This window comes from Cyprinodon variegatus, unplaced genomic scaffold (assembly GCF_000732505.1).
Source record: "Cyprinodon variegatus isolate N-32 unplaced genomic scaffold, C_variegatus-1.0 Scaffold227, whole genome shotgun sequence".
In the NCBI taxonomy this organism is placed as follows: domain Eukaryota; kingdom Metazoa; phylum Chordata; class Actinopteri; order Cyprinodontiformes; family Cyprinodontidae; genus Cyprinodon; species Cyprinodon variegatus.
The window spans coordinates 735,111-749,861 of record NW_015150680.1 but is presented as its reverse complement, the minus strand read 5'-3'; the positions used below and the strand labels follow the sequence as shown (position 1 = coordinate 749,861).

At 36.9% G+C, this 14,751-nt stretch overlaps 1 protein-coding gene across 1 annotated transcript in view; it reads right to left on the bottom strand.

Annotated features, from left to right (window-relative positions):
* sardh (sarcosine dehydrogenase) overlaps positions 1-14,751 on the bottom strand; it is a 40,830-nt gene that overhangs the window by 23,008 nt on the left and 3,071 nt on the right. The window contains exons 2-10 of the mRNA XM_015381052.1: positions 14,099-14,288; positions 13,712-13,848; positions 13,395-13,573; positions 10,558-10,737; positions 9,757-9,880; positions 9,475-9,575; positions 6,499-6,603; positions 3,945-4,074; positions 2,941-3,027 (exon numbers count right to left, since the gene is read on the bottom strand). Coding sequence (XP_015236538.1) covers positions 2,941-3,027; positions 3,945-4,074; positions 6,499-6,603; positions 9,475-9,575; positions 9,757-9,880; positions 10,558-10,737; positions 13,395-13,573; positions 13,712-13,848; positions 14,099-14,283 — 1,228 coding nt within the window. The 5' untranslated portion in view covers positions 14,284-14,288. The remainder of the gene's footprint in view (positions 1-2,940; positions 3,028-3,944; positions 4,075-6,498; positions 6,604-9,474; positions 9,576-9,756; positions 9,881-10,557; positions 10,738-13,394; positions 13,574-13,711; positions 13,849-14,098; positions 14,289-14,751) is intronic.

Genomic DNA, 14,751 nt, shown 5'->3' with positions numbered 1-14,751 from the left:
AACCGCTAACTGCATGGTGAGATCAAATGATTCCAGGCTCAGGCGAACACAGTGTTGCAAGAATTTTCGCCATAGGGGAAATGGCATGACTTCTAATTGTGACTGGCTCAAAGTTAACCCTTAGATCATCTGTCTATATTATTTAACTTGGAATAGTCCAGATCTAAAATGTGCATGAAAGATTCTCTCTTTCATGCCTCTCATTGCGCCTGTCCCTCCTCGTCATAATGGCCAGAGAAACTTCTGTGTGCAAATTTGCACCTGATTTCAAACTTGTTAAAGATGCAGAAAGTGCAGCCACAAACCATTTGAGGATGATCGTTTTGATAATCAGCATACCCTGCATATTCATGAAGCTAGACATGTTAAATGTTAATCAATGTGCACCTGGTTAATAGGTAAGCTTTGCTGTCATTTTTGTAAACAAAATCATTCAGCAGATCAGGCACCTGAAATGTTAAATTAGGATTTCAAGTTTAAAGAAACATTTTCCAGGTGTGCAGGTGTCGCAGTGATTAGCGCGCACGACCCATGTACGGAGGCCTTAGTCCGAATCGGAGCTGTGGTACTTTGTCGCGTGTCTCTCCCCCTCTCTCATACCCCTTTCCTGTCAGTCTACTGTTGAAAAAGGGAGCCACTAGTGCAGCAAAAACTCAAACAAAAAAAAGAAAATTTTTCCTCAAATTAAGCTTTCTCTGTGGATGGACTTGAAGGCAAACGAGAGAAAATCTTAACAAGCAGCAGGAGCTCTGTTCCCCTTTTTTACCTGCCCTAAGGTCCAACTCATCAGCAAGACGGAGAGAAAGACTCATTAATTTGGAAAGGAAAGAAAGCAACATTTTTTTCCTTTGCCACATCTGCTGTGTGACATATGAATGAGTCATAGAGGACGCATTAACCTTTATACCAACATTTGACCCCTGCTCAAAGCAGCCCCTGAGCAGTCTGACCTCATCGTCTATCAAACAGCTGCAGTGTTCCGTTTTTTCGAGCCATTCATAAAACAAACGATGTTGTAATCCATCGAGTCCCAGATCTGGTGGGTTAATGAGTTAGGTCCCTTTAGCAACCCCCTGCTTGTGCTTGGTTGTCTGTAATTAGCATACACTGTGAGTGTTGCACGCACCACATTAACATGCAACCACAACAGCCTCCGAGTCCTTGCTTCTCTTCATCACTTCCCTGCACGCCTTCTCCCTCCATCTCTCATCACTTTACACATCTTGCTGCCAGAAACTGTCACCCTAAAGACGGGAAGAAAATTTCCATGGCTGGTAGCACAGCTGGATGGATGCATGGATTGAGAGATAAAAGGGAGGAGGGTGCGTGGAGGATGATGGCATACAACCCAGACAAAGTGGTGACAACCAGCAAGGTGAGGTGTCACGGATAAATGTCACCTGAGATTACCACACTGACATGTTAGTGTCTACTTGGAAGCCCTCAAGCTTGTACTTCCACTCCTCTTGTCAAACCAAAAGTCACTTTTTTCTTTCCTTTTCACTCCTTTGTATCCGTTTTGCTCTATTGCCATTTGTTCTATGCAGATTTCTTTCATTTTTCCGAAAGAAATTAAAATAATAGGTTTACAGGTACATTTTCAACCATGTTGCATTTTTATATTTTGTCAGGGAGGGAATTTTTTTTTTTATAAATCTCCTTTAAGGGTCAAACAAGACCAAGACAGAAGGTAATAATGACGGCCGGCTTGTCTGCTGTCCAGCAAATTAATTCAAACGATATACAAGAAGGTCATTAAAGGTCATTGCTAGAGATGTGGCTGTTTCCAAAAATAGTGATAGAAGGAAAAAATGTGGTTGAATTATTGAGCCTCTTTATGTCCTTATTGAAGCAAAAATACTAAATTTAAAATCAGATTATATCAAAGCATCATCAATTCTCTTTTATGGACTGCTTTTCCACATTTTGCACTGTTCGAGAACATCAGAGTGCTTCCAAAGTTCTCAGCTAGAGATCATGCTGCTGCTGCTGCTAAGAAGATTTTTTTACACGTCTTAACCTCTGCCAATGAATGAGGCTTTTCAATCTTTACTTAAGAAAAGAAATGAATTATTATTGCAGCAGTACTTAGATATTTAAAAGAGGAAGAAAAAATCTCCAGCTTAGCTTCAGCTCTAAACCATTTCTAGATTTTTAACAAATCCAAAACAATTATATCTGACACCGAGGAGAAATATGCGAGAGCTAGAAAAGGGTTCTCTCTCTCCCAAATGAGAATACTAAGCTGACAATACATTAGTTAGACTCAAGGTTTGGACTAATGGACAAAACCACGTATTAATATGCCAGATGGTCAAGTTATAATGCAATATGTGACAACGCTTTGCTGTGTGCCCACTCAGAACTCCACTTCACTGCACCTCCCAGGCTTTTGTCAGAACATGTCGTGTGCTTGACCCTGCAGCACTCTGCAGAGAAAAGCTTTCTCTCAGCTGTCTGTTAAAGCTCTTGGTTATTACTTCAGCCTTCACGCTTCCTCTTTCTGTCAACTACTGCTTAGATACTGTTATTTTTCTGGGGCTAATGTCACAGGTTCAGTGCAGTAATGGAGTGACATGTTGTTTGCACATGAACTTGATTTTGTGTGTGGTCTATCAAACACTCTCTGATATTTATTTGTTCGTAGAAAATGTACACCGAGCTATAAGTCTAGGTCAAAGACTTTTACAACCACCCTTCAATTGTTTTTACTTGTTTTGTTGTTGTTTTTTTCAGCATAATGTACCAAATTTCTCTGTCATCATGTCAGACTTTAGAAAAGAAAAGCTCAACATTATAAAACACTTAAAGTTACAGATGTGTGAATCTAGAAGTTTCAGGTAAAATTTAGAAAACATTGCACCACATCTTATTTTAAATGTTAAAAGTCTATTTAGTTCTGTGTATGTGGGGGTGTTTTTATTAAATCAATGGACATACCGGCACTGTTGAAGCCACAACCAAGGAAGAAACCTCGAACTTCTGGTGCCTCCCCCATCAGCGGCTTATGGTCGGCAGTAAAAGATTCTAATAAAAACAAAAAAAACACAAGTTCTTTATTCATCAAACATTCATTTTCAGAGCTTCTTATCTTTTATAGCATGTTTTTACTCTGGTACAGCAAGGCAAGCTTATTACCATAGCACAATTCAATACAAAGACAATTCAAGGTGCTTTACATGAATTAAACAGTAAAATAGGAAGAAAATAAAAGCAGAACAAAAATAAAGAGAAAACAACAGTAAAAACAGGTAGAATATATATATATAATCTTCAGCTATAACAACTATAAATATAAAACTCCATTAAGTATTCCTAGCTGATGTTTTTACATGTCTCTAGCTTTAAACCTGGAACCTTGCAGACACTGATGAACTGACAGACTGATGGATGGAAGGAAGGACAGATGGATGGGTGGTTTCCTGATTGGATTGATTGAAAGGCCAGATAGACATGAGCTGAACAGACAAGCAGAAGCCTGGAGCTATTTCACTGTATTTGCCAGCTATCTAGATATCCTTAAAATCTGTGGTGTCCAAAAGCAGTCTAAAGGCCGGTTTCCTGCACATTTTAAAAATTGGCCCCAAATCAGACAAATGGTTTATTAGCAGGCCTTTGTAGAGCAAGTGGACATTCTGAGAAAGTAATTCAACCTTTCGAATCTGGTGTATTTCAGCAAGCAGACAAGTTTGAAGTAAATCACTCCTAAAAGAATGGAAATGGACACCCGTGTTGTCAGAAATCATTTTCTGTAGACTTTCATTTTATTTTAATATCACTTTCCTAGTGTGAGCACCTCTAGCACCTCTACCATGAGAAAATTGAACACCAATTAATGTTCACATATGATGTACCGCCTTCATTCTGTTTAACAGATGCTAAAAGAAAGATACATGTGTCCATAAAAAATGTCAAAGTATGTGCAAGTGTGTATGAGTTTTTACCCGGTCCACAGACAGTTGACTTGATGCCGGTCTGCTCCAGAACAGGAACTCTATTTATAGCTCCCTCGATATGTTGCATAAATACGTCCCAGTCCAGGTCAAACAGGCTGAAGGCAAACTTATCAGACACCTGGGAAATAAAGACGTGTTGGAAATGGACCTTAACTAAAAGAGCAGATCAAAGAAGAAAATTAAACACACTGAATTTGTCCTTGTGCATTGAGTGAAGCCTTCATCTAGGCACAAGATCTGATACATCTGATATTTTACAGGGTACCACTCATATAATTCATAGTCCTAGTAATGAGATGCCAAAATCAGCGACAGGCTGGCTACCTAATAATAAAGTCCAGCATGTTATAATCACTGGATAAGGAACAGCTGAGCTATAGCTTTAATGCACCTCTCTAACTCACTCCCTGTTAAGTGAAGCAGAACTAAACTTTAATCCTAATTCCTCATTCAAAGCAGCAGTAACTGCATTGTAAGTGGAGTGTAGGCCTAGTGGTTAAAGTAGTGCGCTTGTCCTCTGAGAAGGTTGCAAGTACCTGGTTTGATCCACCCACTTTGGGTCCCTTAAAAAGGCTCTTAACCCCACACTGCTCCCCGGACGCTGCACAATGGCAGCCCACTGCTCCGCAAGGGGATGGGTTAAATCAAACTGCTGCAAAGGAATGTGCAGCAGTTTGATCAGATATACTTAAACATCTGAGGGAGGCAGCACAGCTTTCCAATTCCCTCCCAGCCTATCGGTCCTGCTTATCCTCACAATCTGCATCAATGTTTTCCCTCTAATTCTCTTTTCTGTATCGCCTCCTTCTTTCTCCATCCGACTTAAACATCAAAGGAACACTCAGCTGCAGAAGGAGAACAAAAGCAGCTGCCACCGCACAGAGAGATTCTTTCAAACATTAAATCTCAGAGGAGTGTGCTGACCGGTATGTTACAAAATGGAAGAAACTGATGAGGTCGGGCAAGAATCAACCAGATATCATCAACACTGAAAAAGAGACGCCTTTTGAACATGTTTCTAGCAACTGTGATTAGTACTGGTACAAGAACTGGTTCTTTAAAACGCTCAGAATTGTAGAGAGTGACTAGTTAAACAAACATATTAGACAACCTCGTACACTGCAAAAATTAAAAATCTCAATAAGTCATTTTTTCCTAAAATAAGTAAATTTTTTCTTCCACTAAGTAAGTGAGACACTTTGCCTATGGAACAAAACAATTTACATTCAAAATAAGAAAAAAATTTCAATTGTCTTATTTTAAGTGCATATTATCTAAGTATCTTGTTTTAAGAGTAAAATAACTCATTCTATTTGCAGATCATCTTATTTACCTGCTCAAACTAAGGCCAAATGCACTTGATTCAAGAAATTTACTTATTTCAAGATTCTTTATTAAGTGTAACAGTGCTTTGTTTTCTAGAGTTTAAAATAAATCATCTATTAAAGCAAAATACTTTCAGCTCAGAAGGTAAATAAAAAAGCTAAACCCCGTCAAGACAACTTTAATATTTCTTCTATACAGTTGCCAGGAGTTCATATATCTTATCTGAGGATTTGAATTTTAAAAGAAAATCTTTGGGAATAACTCACCAAATAAAAGACAAAGAAAAGTTATTTAGACTTCCTAAGTTTAATGATCTTTAAAGAAAAGGATTTGTGATTAACCATTTGCCTGTGAAAAATTTACAGACATGTTAAAGACATTAAAGTGGACATCAAGTTTGGACAGCTTCCATCGTTGGGTTTGTTTTTATAATTATGATAAAAGGAGAAACCTTAAAGCTGCTTTTTGTCATTATTTCTATTTTCATTTCATCTATTTCAATGATATCCCCTTCAGATGTACCATCTCAATTACGAGACATAAATATTGAAAACAGTGATAGAAATCATTAAAAAAAAAATAGAAATGAGCTTCCAATAGAGACACCACATATATGAGTATGTTACTAAGAAAACAGTTGATTAACAGCTGAGTTGGTTACGAATAAACGGATAAAATAGGAAATAAAGCTCCACAAAGGCACAAACATTAACATTCTTATGTAGAAATGTAAAACTTTTATACTTTGTAAGCTTCCAGAATTTTTCATACTTTTGTCTTCTTTGAACTTAAAATACAACCATTTGAAATCCTTTTCCACAATGGCTGCACTATAAACATCTGTACACCAAATTAATTACCATGAATATTAGCTAATTATTTTAGAACCATGCATTCAGATTACCTACAGCTGTATTATATTTTATTGCATCTATCATTTAAGTAACAAAGATTTTAGAAGGGAAAGCGATGAAATGCTGATCAAGTTTAAAACTGAGATTTTTTTTTGTAAAAAATTCCGAAAAGAAAAACATTGTTAAAATGTGAATAATTATTTTTTTGTTGAAAATAGGTTTTAACTAAAATCTTTATTAAAACATTCCCCATATTCATTCATGTTTTCTCTATTTTATGGCGGATATTTCTACTTTGGTCGGTTTCGCAGCATCAGATCTTCAGAGATAATTTTAGAACAGCAGATAATATGCAGGATTACCTCCTCCCAAAAGATGGGATTTTGCTCATATCCACCCACAGACAGAGCGTCACCTTGGAGACGCAGGTAGACCGACGAGTCATGGTCCCGAACATTTGGCATGTTCTGCAACAGGTGAAGAGAAGTTAAAAGAATCGCTGATTAGAACCAGAGATAGATAGAAATATACTCAGCTGCCAGCTTAGGGAACCTGAAGTAAACCTTTTTTTTTATATATTTAAATGTACCTAATCTGATTGGCCTTTGAAGTAATGGTGATGATTTTTATTTTCTTTAAAACACATTAAGGACTTAACACTTCAACTAAATAAGTGTGCAAAAAACGTCCAAAAATTGTACCATTTAATATCAGAAAGATGGGAACATATCTGTATATACTTTTTATCCTTTAGCAGGTCATCTTTGTGAAGCTTCTTTAAAACTGTATCAGTAAGGAGCCCAGATACAGTGAACAATTCTGGTAGGAGCGAAAACAAAAATAAAAATGAGATGAAAATGGTTGATTAATAATCAAAGGTTTGATTACTTCATACTTGCTCATAAACTCAACTCCTAGCCTTGTGATATTGGAGTCTCTGATGTTTTACTAGTTTTCTCGTATTGAGCTGCAATCCTGCAACTGCATTTTCCACATTTGCGATTGTCTTGAAATGCATGTTGCAAATCGTACAAATTATTTTGTAGATCTAAAAAATCTTGGATGCTTCTAATAACCTAGGAATATTTCCCCATTACATTCAAGCAAAAGATTAATTGTCTTGGCTTCTTCATTAAGGCTTCCTTTCTATGCGTGTTGTTTGGCCTGATTTGCTTACGGAGGTTTCAGCGCAGAAGAAAAAGCTGCGTAATATATGTCACAGGATTATAGGACATTTAAATCAAAGCTGCACATATATGAGGCAGTAGAACAACTTTTTATTATCCTTATTTTATCCACTGAATGCTGACTATTATGCAATGAGGTTAATCAGTCAATCATATCCCGAATTAAAGCAAATATGCTTGCATTCGTTGAGCAATTCAGCAGAAAGCTCAGGTGAATTTTCTCTGTTTGTCAAACAATGCAAATCAACCTTTTAATTGTTTTGCAATCCGACTGAAAGCTTCAAACATTAAATTCTGAAATTGAATAGATGCATTTCACTTTTGCATTGCAAAACATTTTCCTGCCCAAGTGATTTTTTTTGTAATTTTTTGTCTGTCAAAGCGGATTTGGTCTGCATTCATTCACTCATGATGACGTTTTTCTTCCAGGAATCCATCAGCTTTCCGGGGACAAAACCAAAATACCAGCGAGCAAGCTGACATTTTAGAACCTGATCACGACAAATAACAAAACTGGAACTGCTCCTTTGTCCTTTCCCTCCTCTGCACTCAGCTCAGTGTGGAAGCTCCATGTGATCGATACAGAATACTGTATTACTTGTGTAGTCACGGATATAAAAATATCCCCAGACCACCACAGCAGCCTCTTATTGACAAATACAGACACATAGGCAGCGGGAAGTTGACCTGTCAAGTTAGACACTCTGTTGGGAACAGATTTCCCAAGGACCAAGTTTGGTGTGTGGGCTGTCGTCTGCATGCAGGATGAAGAGGCAACTCTGGTAAGGTTTTCTAAAACTATGTAACACAGGGAAAATTGTATAGCCCACCCTTAAAACTAAGCTGTATTAAGTAAGTGAAGATGCCCTGAAACTGCAGTGACACACTGATGGATGCTGCAGAAGCACAGCCAGTGCAAGCACACATAATAATAGACACAAATTAACCTCAATTTAATTCTCCCACACAAACCTCACCACCAGCCCGGAAGAGATGGAATTTGTTTAGTCATAGTGACCCCTGGTGGTCATTTTGAAGTGATACAGGTTAAACTTCCACCTCTAAAGAAAATGTTAATGATGAAGAGTTCAAAAAGTTCATAAAGAAAATAAATAACATTTATGTTAGCAAGTGGCAAAATGACTTTTTTCCAATTTTTAAAATAAGGCGATTTTATAGATCACTCTTTATGTCATTATGCATATTTGATGAAGATATGAAATCACATCCCATACAATTAAAATATAAGTTACTTAAAAATACACATCCCGCTTCCATACATCTCCAGGTCAAAAGGTTAAACTTTTGATTTTAAACATTTAGGATTTTTAAGTGTAAAACATTAGCAGAGTTATAGTAAAAACATAAAATTTTAAAGTAAAATAAAAGAGGTTGTTTCAAATTCAGCAGCGCTGTTAATTTGACTTTTTTTATTGATCCCCTTAAAATCTAAAAACACTCCCACATCATTTGTTATCTTACGGACTATTTTATTAAGCAATTATAGTTTCATTTATCATGACCGTATAAATAAAAGCAACAATGCTTCTTTTAGGAACTGTACAACAAATCCAGTTTAAAACCTTAAGACCTGGCAAAGAAAAAGACGTGCAGAGATCCTTTGTGATTTGTGAATGAGTTTAGTTAATAAACCCAAATAAACCAACTGTGTATTTTTTCTTGTTTATTTTTTTTTTAAATGATCGGGTTTATTTTCTAGATAAAAAACAAAGTCTGAAAGCAATCCTTTCATAGGAGCGCTGGTTGAAAGCATTGCTATATAGATGCAGATTAAACATTAAAAATGCTTTAACTAAAAAAATGCAGAATATTTTGAACATGTGTAAATTGAAAAGGCCTCCAGAAAACATGTTACCCCTTCAGGGGCTTTGGTTTGTAAGAGGGAACAACAGCACAGCTAAGAGATGTTCAAAACCAGTCTGGAAAACCTGAAGGTAAGAAGTTCCCATGAAAAATATCTCAAATAATTAACAACATATTTATCCAGTATTTTATACAAAAAAAGGAAATGGAGACTGGCCCGAAGTCTAAACATATCAAGGGGATCAAATCTAAAAAAGCGACGCCTCTTTTTTTACACTGATGTTTGCATTATTTACTAAAAGAAACAATAATCACAAGAAGTCCTACCTGTATGCCCTCTATCCTCTCTGTCACTACATAAGCGTGATGCATTGCAATAAGAGGAACATTGACTCCAGCCATTTCACCAAGTTTGGTTGCCCACACACCTGCAAGTAATAACATAGCAAAATAAAATTTTTTATGCTTTCATTTTCATTCATAAAAACAGTATAATGTTGCATCCTTTTAATTTAAAACTCAAAACCCCCATCGTCTACAGATGCTGGCATCTTTCTAAGCAACATAAAAAGTGGTTCAGCTGGAGGGTTAAACTGTTCAGAGTCTTACCTGCACAGTTGACGACACAAGGTGTCTCAATGGTCCCATGAGCCGTCTCCACCGCCTTAACCCTCTTGACCCCAAGGTCATCTGTTCGCACTTGGATACCGGTCACAGGGCAGTTCTCGATCACCTGATTCAGACAGGCCAGTGTATTAAAGCAATACCTCCAGACACCTGACACCAATTTTTCATGGCTATTTAAGACTGTTCAGTTCATATCAGTCCAAAAACAAATATTAATTAGCTGTTGTCTTAATTGTTCTGTCATACTTTTGTAAGAGACCCTGCAATGGAAAAAAAAATTATAATGAAAACTTTTTTTATTTTGATAGATTTTATGATTTGCTGCCAGCAACTGCAACTATGGTAATTTAATAGGAAACGTATTGATTCATTTATGCCATGTACTCTCATGTCTGTAGGAAACAAATCTTAATGATTAGATCATGAGACCATTATAACAGGTAGCAGAAGCTGTATTATCTTAAGATAAAGGTGTTACTTTATTAATTTGTTTCCCATCTTGACGAAAAAGTTAAACTAGGAAATGTCATAAAGATATTGTAATAATGTAATCAGTTGCATCGATGGTTTGATCCTTTATTTTATACAGCTTATGGCTCTCAAACATCTGTAAATAACAAATTATGTCTCCATAAATTACAATGTTACTGAAAAGGTTATGCATTTACTTTTAGAATTTCATTGCTAAACTGCAAGAGATTTTCAATAGCATTCCAATTTTTTTTTATGTGCAAAACTGTTAAAAACTGAAAAATAAGCAGTTAGTAGATCAGCACAAATTACCGTGGCTCCTCTGGCTGAAGCTGCTCTGCTCAGAGTGGTACAGGTCCCTGCAGGATCCATGGTGCCGTCTTTGGGAACATACAGCGTTCCGTACAGATCATCAACGTTCATCAGTGGATAAAGATCCTTAGTCTCCGCAGGTGACAAAACGTAGGACTCGATGCCATAAACTTTACCCAACTGGAACACAAAAGGGAATTGGCTTATATTCAAGGCTTTGAAATCACGCATTGATTTGTGCACAACCCAAGGACTGATTGTGAAAAGCAAATAGAAATGGCTTTAAGCTACATGTCAGTTTACTGAGACATTGTTGCTTTTGATTTAAAAGTTTTGCTGTGATATAAAGTATGTGAACAAACAGTGATAATGAAAAAAGCGATGGGGTCATTGTCCAGGAAAAAGGATGTATTCAAAGCATTTTGAAATTTTACAAAAAACATATTGATTTATTTTTGACAAAAACTATCGCTTTATGAGTGATGAACCCATAGAGCTGTTGACACTGAAGTTAACAAAAAACAAAGACATGCTGACCGACTCTGCCAGTCAACCCTAAGCTGAGGCCAGTTATACGGAGTGCACTTATATCTGTATATAAACCAGGAAAATCAAACGCTATGTTTATTGAATTCTCAAACAAATCTCAGTTGAGCGTGCATCAATTAAAGCAGCAATAAGCTACATTTTATCACTAGGTGGGGCTATTGAGTGCTGTCTGTAGACCAAAACCAGGTGTGTGACAAGCTATGCATCTCTCCAGCTCCACTCCAGCTACAACCCCACCTTTCCCATCAGGAGAAGGATAAACACACAGCAAAACAGCATCAGTTTTGGGAGGAACATATCTAGTCAAGAAGTAACTACTATTTAATTTCAGCAAATTATCCTCTTCAGGTGATTTTTTCAATCCGCTAAAAGAGCTCTCCGCCATTTTGTTCCTAACTCCTGCTGCCCCCTCTGGGCAGGGAGGGTCTAAGCCATGAGTGACACGAACGTATAAGCATGCAGTTGCTCGTCTAGGAAGTATGAGACTGGAGAACGACACAGAAAGATGGTGTGTGACGTCACACCAAATTCCACCTTTACTACTTCAAACCATTTCTTAGTTCTTTCTGTCTTAAAAAAATCACCCCCAACAACGGGTTGCTAGGGACGAGGGATTGGTGCAAATTAAACAACTGGATAATTTTGCCAGTTGGATATGTTTGCCAATCTTTATAAAATTAACAGTAACGAAAGAGAGTTAGGATTATATAACGCAAATGGACTAAACTATATTTAATCTAAGTATGTAATTTTGATGGTCCTTTTTTCTGTATCATGTTTATTTCCTTTATCTTTTAGAGTATGCCAGAGGTTAGCAACCTTAAGATCCAAAGAGCCTTTTATAAATGGCTCTAAAACTTGCATATGGCCACAGCTCCTACATTACCTTTTTAAAAATGGAAAGTGATTATTAAAATGACATCTACTACAGGAAGGTTTTCTTTTTTTATTTCTATTTTAGGGTCTAAACAAAGAAAATGTTAACCTTAAGGATGCATATTTTATCCACAATTTTCTATTTATAAATAAACTGATTCTAAGCCAAATAAAAAAAAAAAAAAAAGATCTTAAAAATATTTCAGGTGTTTTTAACACCAATCTGCTTGAAAAATTCGAGAGAAAAACATGAATTAGTTATATCCACTTTGTATTCCAAACTATCAGTTGACTCTTTTTTTTTTTTTTCATTTTTACTGTAAGTCATCAAGAACCGAGGTATGAAGACCAAGGAGTCACTTGCAGACTATTATAATTTTATTTTTTATTTTTATATTTCTTTAGTTACGGTATGTATGAATCTGTTTGCTTCCATTTGCCTGTTTACTTTGCCACTGACACAGCTGGATGTTCCTGCTGTGGGTTAAAANGCATTTTAAATGGCAGTTTTTGGCGACAAATGTAGGCCTACAATATTATGTTAAAAACGTCAGCCACAGCCCTCAACATAATGACGTCATGTGTTTTCCAACCCAGCCATCAGCCCCCCTCGCTTGAAACAGCTTCCAGCGCGCCTGACTTTTGGTGTCGATCATTCGATTGCATCCTGGACACTACAGAAAATGGGCTTAAAGTGTAAAAAACCGAACTTCTCCTTTAATTTTTTACTTTTATATTTCTTTAGTTATGTATGAATCTATTTGCTTCCATTTGCCTGTTTACTTTGCCACTGACACAGCTGGATGTTCCTGCTGTGGGTTAAAAATATATTTATTTTCGATTCTATCCTACCTAAATATAGTTTAAACATTGTTGTGAAATGGCAATATTTATATAAACAGCATTGTAACAAACATAAGAATTAATTGCATGTTTAAGCAACTTCAACCATGAATGTCCAAAATGCTTGTATAATAAAATATTTGGCATGAAAAAGGTCTTTTTAGATGTTGATCAACAAATAAATTTATATAGCAAATCGATAAAAAAGCAAATTCTGCATTTTTTCTAAAAGTATTTTTAATTATTTGGATCTGGAATTAAGTAATTTCAGGATGAGGATAAACAATCATGAGACGAACTCCCTGCCCAATAATACCAGTTACCATGGAAACCTATTAAATCTGACATCAATCTGTTTATACTGCTGTTTGGTGACAGTGTGGGTTGAAATTGCCTTTTTGGATTGTCTGAATTTTGAATTTGATCACTCAAAAAAAATTAAAGAGAAAACACAAAATCCAAACACACTTTATAACTTTATAATATCAAAAAGGACCTAATATTAAATCCATTCATGGATTTAATTCAAGATATTCAAGAACTGAAAAGGAAGAGATGACTGTCCGTACCGACATGAGGCGCTTGTATTCATCCAGTCTCTGCTTGTTGGAAGCGATGAAGAGTCCTCCATTCTGGATCCAGCCAGTATGGAGGCCTGTCTCCTCTTCCAGGTCTTTGCTAATCACATTTCTGGTGTGGGCCAGGAGCTCCACCTCCACGTCACTGGGACGGAGCTGCCACAGCAGGCCTGACAAGGCAGACGGCCAGATTAGCTGACAAACAGTGACAATCAGAGTACAGTTTTGTGATTGAACACAGGAATGCACTATGAGGCAATAGAAACTCTTACTAACAGCTCTTAAATCTGGGAGTCTGTTGTCATTACCTGCAGTATGCCAGGTGGTGCCAGCAGTCAGCCTGTCTCTTTCCAGCAGAACTACATTAGTCAACCCCATTTTGGCCAGGTGGTAAAGGGTCTGACAGCCGAGACTGCCTCCTCCGATCACAACCACATCGGCTGACCTGAGGGAACAGGAAGCAACAACATTAACAACGCTACACCTAAAACTTTACTCTCTCATCAAGAAGGATCAGCCTTTTAACTTATTTGTTATAATACAAATTATCCAGAGCAGATACAAACTATATGAATATCTAAAAATAAATATTATAGACAATAAAAAAACATCTATTTAACAACAAAACTTTGTGTTTCAAGCTTTATTTCAACAAATGTATTCCTTTTTTCATTATTTTTTCCATTCAAGCTAACCTTGGTAACGGCTTAGTGGGTCCTGAGGAGGATCCTTCCACCTGTTTCAGTGTCTTCTCATAAGGGACGCTCTTTTCACTGGTGTGCTCTGTGCTGTACGAACGACAACTTGCCCGACATAGCGGAGTCAGAGGGGGCCGCACAGCTGATATCAGGCGCCGGACTGCAGTCCCAAGGTAGGCCATCACCTCTGTGAAAGTGACAGACCAGAATCAAAAAGCTTAAAAAATAAATGTTCTAAATGAACTATTGTTTTAGTTTGAGTTGCACAAACCATGAACGGTCAAGTTTTCAACAAGGTAAACAGGCTGTAAAAAACAAATTGTTTCTGTCACATCATTCCTATACTTTAAAGTCATTTAATCAGACTTTTTTCTGCACACTGCCACCAAGCTGGCTGAAATAAGGCCAGTTTCAAGAGGCTAACCTTATTTACAGGTGACAAACTTAGAGCTTCACATCTGTTAAGCTGCAGACTCATCAAGAAGAATCAGCCTTGTAATGTTCCCATCAGCAATCCCTTATTTTCGTCATTTCTTGTTACTTAGAGAGAACAGCAATACTGTTTCCTTTTCAGCAAAAATGTATTTATTTGTTATTAAAACAACTGAATTTAGCAGGTATTTATTCTAGATCAGGGATGCTCAAGTACA